We start from the raw sequence: 5,944 nt of genomic DNA on the forward strand, positions 1-5,944 counted from the left end.
TCATAAATCGACTCTTTAAATAAATTAAACAAATGTGATTATTATCAAGTCCCATGATATCACAAGATGATCTCTCGCTTGGTTTATTTCTGGTTCATACCAGGATCTTTGAAATTATGATTGGATGCATTCGCATCTTTGAACCATATAAGATAGATAGATAGATAGCTAGCTGGCTAACTATATCTATCTCTATATCTATGTAGAAATATTCCATTATTCCATGGAAAATCAACATAGGATGAGCCAAGAAAGCCAGTGTGGCCTGGGTATAAATAGGAGTACATATCACCCTCTCCACCAACACAACACACTCACTGCAAACCCCACCAATTAACATCATATCACATTGCACTACTACAACTTGAGTATATCTAGCTCTAGCTTCCTCGTCGATCGCCGGTGGCATTGAGTGTAGAGCTAGCGGCGGCGGCGGCGATGAGCATGTCGAGGGACCCGCTGGTGGTGGGGAGCATCGTCGGCGACGTGGTGGACCACTTCGGCGCGTCGGCGCTGCTGAGGCTGTTCTACAACCACCGCGAGATGACGAGCGGGTCGGAGCTCAGGCCGTCGCAGGTCGCCGGCGAGCCGGCCGTCCAGATCACCGGAGGCCGCGATGGGAGGGCGCTCTACACGCTCGTGAGTCGTTTACACAAACACATACAGCTAGCTGCATTTTCGGGCATGTCAAATTTGAACATATATATATATGCACTCTCTTCCTTAATTTGTCCAAAAGTCTAGAGCATATTTTATTTCTCTTGTTTTGCAAAAGATGCCAAATGACAAATTTGTACCGTCCATATGTGTGAATAATTAAATTGTTGATCGAAACCAAACAGTCATGCATATAATTTTTTTTTAATTATATGGAGATAAGTTAATTTCTCCCTTAGTTTTGCTGATAAAAGGAAAATGTCTTAAACTTTTGGATGGAGGGAGTATATACATATATGCTACTATAATGTTTTCTTAATGCAGGGGATGTTAGTTTTCAACTTTGTTTTAACTAAAAATAGATGGTACACATCTTCAAACCTTCATCTGGAGACAAAGTTTTGCTAGTCAACTGTCAACTACAATGCATATATATATGGTCCTTTCTTACGTGTCATTTAATTGATCAAAAACAAGTCTAAAAAGTCGCTCCTAAAATTATGAAAAGAAAGTCATAGCATGGATTTATTAACAATTTTTACACCATGATTTGTTACTTAGGTAATGGTGGACCCTGATGCACCTAGCCCCAGCAACCCTTCCAAAAGGGAATACCTTCATTGGTAAGTATGCTATCCTCTAGTAGCTAGATAGAGCTAGCTATCTTCTCTCCATTTCATCTATATATACTGCGAGTCACCTATGTTTTCTTCTCATGCCAAGCACAAAAAAATATTAGGAATATATCGTCATCCATAGTCGCGCACTCATTTCACTCAAACCGCTCACTTGACTACTGGTGGCACATTTCTAAAATAATTTATTTTTTTCTACTGTATAAGTTCTTTTTATAACAGCAATTGTCAAAGTTGGTAATAAAATAGGCGGCCAGAAATTAGTGGGCCGTAGCTGTACATATATCATAATGTGTGAATGTAACAGATGAATATAAGGTAGAGCCCATAAGTGAAAAAAAGACCAATCTCTAGGCACCTGTAGGTGCACCTACCTAGTCACCATTACCTGTACGTGCACCTACCTCGTCAGTTTCTACAATGCTCGTTGGTGGGCAATAAAGTTATTTTATTGCTTACTACCTAGGAATAGTTTTATATCACATTGTGGTTACCCTAACTTTATTTATAGAAGTTATTACTATATTCTTAGGCTGAGAGTTAATTAATTGTTGTTGATTGTATAGGTTGGTAACTGACGTACCAGAAGGAGGCGATACGAGTAAAGGTGAGTAAACTAATAGTATCCAACCATAAAAAATCGAACTAGCTCAAAAGGCTTAAACTTAGAGAAATATTACGGCCATCTTAAGAATTCAGGTACCTCGATCGAGATACTAGCATCTGAGGTATATTAAAATTTGAATATGACGAATGATCAAACGTTTGTAAAATAGCCAACGGGTATATTAAAAAAGGGAGGTAATATAAATTAATGGATGTGCATATATATTTAGGGACGGAGGTGGTGGCGTACGAGAGCCCGCGGCCGACAGCGGGGATCCACCGGTTGGTGTTCATCGTGTTCCGGCAGACAGTGCGGCAGTCCATCTACGCGCCGGGGTGGCGCTCCAACTTCAACACCAGGGACTTCGCCGCCTGCTACAGCCTCGGCTCCCCCGTCGCCGCCGCCTACTTCAACTGCCAGAGGGAGGGCGGCTGCGGCGGCCGGAGGTACAGGTCATGACATGATCTACATCCATCATCCAACTGCCATGTCCGGCAGCCATCTATCCAACATTAATTGTTAATTAGCCTCCCAACTGAAGGCAAATTAATTAGTTATTATATATTAAAGAGAGAAAAAGAAACATATATATATATGTCATAAAATGTTGTAGGACATATATATGGTGGTTATTAGATGACACTTTCCCAAAATGGAAAATGTGTCTAGGGTGCATGAGTAGTGCTTCTGTGTTAATGTTTGTGATTGTAGTATTTCCCAGTGCTAGATCGGTGTTAGCCCTATTCAGAAGGGCAATTGGAATTACATATAGCTAGTTACCAAGTGTAATGACTCGACCCTAGCTAGCTACTAATAAGTGGTGTTGAGATTTTCGTACTAATGAAAGTTGATTGACAAGAGTGATTTTCTTTTGTTACATATATACTAGCTAGTTAAGTAACCAACATTGAATTTTATGGAGATTAATATTTTTCTTCATCGACTTATGTGACTGAAAACATGCCGCAGAAGCGTAAGCTCTGCTCGAGCAGAAATTAAGTACAATAACCACTCTTTTTTTTTCTCAGGTTTTTTTTCCTGGGGTTAATTGGATCCATGCCACTGCAATTTTACTAAATTAAAAAAATACCACCACTATTCGTCATATTTGCTTCATACCACTAAAAATTTATAAAATTAAAACCATGCCACTCCGGCTACCATTTCCGTTCTCCTGCCTCACGCCGTGTTGTTCCCGTCCTCATCCCCCTAATCGTCCATCTCGACGGCTATGCGCTGCTCAGCCGGCTCCGCCGCTTCCGCGCGCGGCCGGCCTCCACCCCTCGACGCGTGCAGAGCAACGGGCATGCAGCCGTCCCGGCGAGGGCAGCGCTGCGGAGGACGAGGGTGCGGTGGAGGTGCTGCTGAGAACATGGCCGGGCATGCGGCCATCGCGGAGCAACGGGCGTGCGTCGTCGCGGCGAGGGAAGCTCTGTGGAGGAACGGAGCAAGATGGAAGCTCTGTCGACGGCGTGGCCGAGCATGCGGCTGGCGCGGACCAAAGGGCTAGCTGCTCGGAGGTTCGGGCGTTGCACGGTGGGCAAGCTCGGCGTCGTCGTTGCGGCTTCCGTGGGCATGGCCGTCGCAGCTTTCCTTTCTTCTTCTTCTTCTTCTTCTTCTTCTTATGGCTCTTCCTTGTTTGCCGTCGCAGCGATGTTGTTTGCTTCTTTTTAATTTTTCTTCTTGTTTTTGTTTGGCTGCTGCCCACGCGCCGGAGTTGGCGAGGCGCTCCCGCGGCTTGGCGTGGCCGGATTGGCTCGGCCCAGTGCTCCTGCACGGCATGGCCAATGCTCACAGCATGGCCAATGCCAGCTTGGCTTGGCTGCGTCGTGCTTGGCGGGGCGCAGTCGCGGAGGACAGGGCGGCGCGGTCGTGGCCCGGCCTGGCGGGGTTCGCGGAGGAGTCGTCAGATGCGCGCGCGGAAGCGAGGGGGAGGGCGGCAGGCGCGGACGCGTGGGTCCGGCACTAGGCTCGCGGACTAGGCTCGCGTGGCCGTGGAGGCGTCGGAGCCGCGCGTTGCCGGCGGTAGCGGTGAAGTCGCGCCTGGTGGGGCTGCGGAGGCGGCTGAGCAGCGCATAGTCATGGAGATTAGGGGATGAGGACGGAATAGAGACGGCGTGAGGCAAGAGGATGGAAAAGGTGACTGGAGTGGTATGGTTTAAATTTTAGAAATTTTTAATGACACGTAGCAGATATGATAAATAGTAATGGTATTTTTTTAATTTAGCAAAGTTACAGTGACATGGATCTAATTAACCCTTTTTCCTGCCACAAGAAGACGAAAGTTGCGTCACTACGCGATGACATTATACTTCAATTTTTTGATAAATGACATCCTTAACTTAAAAAAAAGAGTTTGATCATTTGTCTTATTAAAATATTAGTATAAATGTGCTATAGTATAAATCATATTTAAAGTTTATGTAATGATAAAATACATCACAATAAAATAAATAATATTTATATAAATTATTTGAATATGATGAATAGTCAACCATTGTGTTAATTAAAAGTCAATGATGTTATTTTATTAAAACGTAGCAGTGCCTTTATATACTCCCTCCACCTATTAAAAAAAACTCATCTAATACTAAATGTGGCATACCTCTGTCTAAACTCATTCGCTCTTTTATGACGGAGGGAGTACGTACGTGTACTACAATTAATGAAGAGTTTCTATAGAAAATAGAAAACTCGCGCATGCATTTGCATCTGTTTAATAAGCCAACATAATTAATCCCATAATTTATTATGCGTACGCACACTTACACACACCGCACTCACACCACGACACACGCACACACATGCGTACGCGTTCCTAACACACGTTAGGAATAAGATTGGAGGCACTAGACCTCAATGCACGGAAAACGTGCACATGTATACCTTATTATCTAGCCGGGACCAACCGAAGTCAGTCCGGGGAAAGAGGGGAAAAATCCCCCGGGCGAGCACAAGGGTCGAACCCAGCGTGCCCACCAGCGACGCTTGCCACCCGAGCAAGCGCTCGGTCTCGTGTACGTACATCTTTCAGTGACGATCATCAATAGGAATAAGTTTATCTGAGGTCCCTTAACTTGTCAACGAATCCGATTTTCGTCCTTCAACCGAAAAACCGAAAAACCAGATACAACGAGTCCCTCAACTTTCAAAACCAGTGCAGATAAGGTCCCTCGGCGGTTTTGATGGCGGTTTTGGCTAACGTGGCGCCTACGTGGGCGAGAGCTTGCGGAGCGCCGTCGCGATGGCCATGGTGGGCGAGCGAACAACGAGTGGCGAGTGGTGGTGGTGGTCTTGTAGGCGTTCCAGTCCTGCCACAGCTCCATCCACCATCTCTCTGAACCGCTGCCACCGCCACGGACGGCGTCTTCGCAGCTAGCATGCCGGCAGCGCCCGTCGCAGGCCGCGCTCGTGGGTGTGATGCAATGAGCATGCCGGCGAACAGATCGCGAGGAGAGAGGCAAGAGCTGCTAAGACGCATCGGCGCGCGACGAGGAGAGGGGCGGCAGCCGCCGGCGTAGGCCCAAGGGGGCGGGAGTAGAGGAGGCCGCGCCTCCCCACGCCGTCCTTTATCTCCGCGACTCCGCCGACGAGAGGAGGGAGCAGAGGGGAGAGATGAAGAGGGGAGATAGGGAGAGAGAAGGAAGAAGAGGATTGACAATGACAGGTGGGGCCCACGTGGGTCCCACCATTTTTTTATTATTCTGTGTGAGAGACTGACATGTGGGTCCCACGAGTTTTATTATTTTCAGGATCAAATTGCCACGTAAACGCCACGTCAATGCCACATCAGATGAAGACTAAGTCAAATTAGCCACGTAGGCGCCACGTCAGCCAAAACCGCCATCAAAACCGCCGAGAGACCTCATCTGCACTGGTTTTGACAGTCGAGGGACTCGTTGTATCCGGTTTTCTGGTTGAAGGACGAAAATCGGATTCGTTGACAAGTTAAGGGACCTCAGATGAACTTATTCCTCATCAATATATAGGCCAAGATATATAGCCCATCAACAGAGCCAGCAAAGCCCAGATAAATTTTGCCCGG

The 5,944-nt window shown here is 46.4% G+C and overlaps 1 protein-coding gene across 1 annotated transcript; it reads left to right on the forward strand.

Moving 5' to 3' along the window:
- The first annotated feature begins 308 nt into the window (after positions 1-308).
- Positions 309-2,757, forward strand: LOC107276210 (protein TWIN SISTER of FT). The gene is made up of 4 exons (XM_015763950.3): positions 309-639; positions 1,219-1,280; positions 1,859-1,899; positions 2,129-2,757. Exons 1-4 carry the CDS (start codon positions 439-441, stop codon positions 2,356-2,358), a joined length of 534 nt encoding a protein of 177 aa, XP_015619436.1. The 5' UTR covers positions 309-438; the 3' UTR covers positions 2,359-2,757.
- Positions 2,758-5,944: the final 3,187 nt, after the last annotated feature.

The sequence above is a fragment of the Oryza sativa genome, chromosome 12, assembly GCF_034140825.1.
Source record: "Oryza sativa Japonica Group chromosome 12, ASM3414082v1".
NCBI lineage: Eukaryota > Viridiplantae > Streptophyta > Magnoliopsida > Poales > Poaceae > Oryza > Oryza sativa.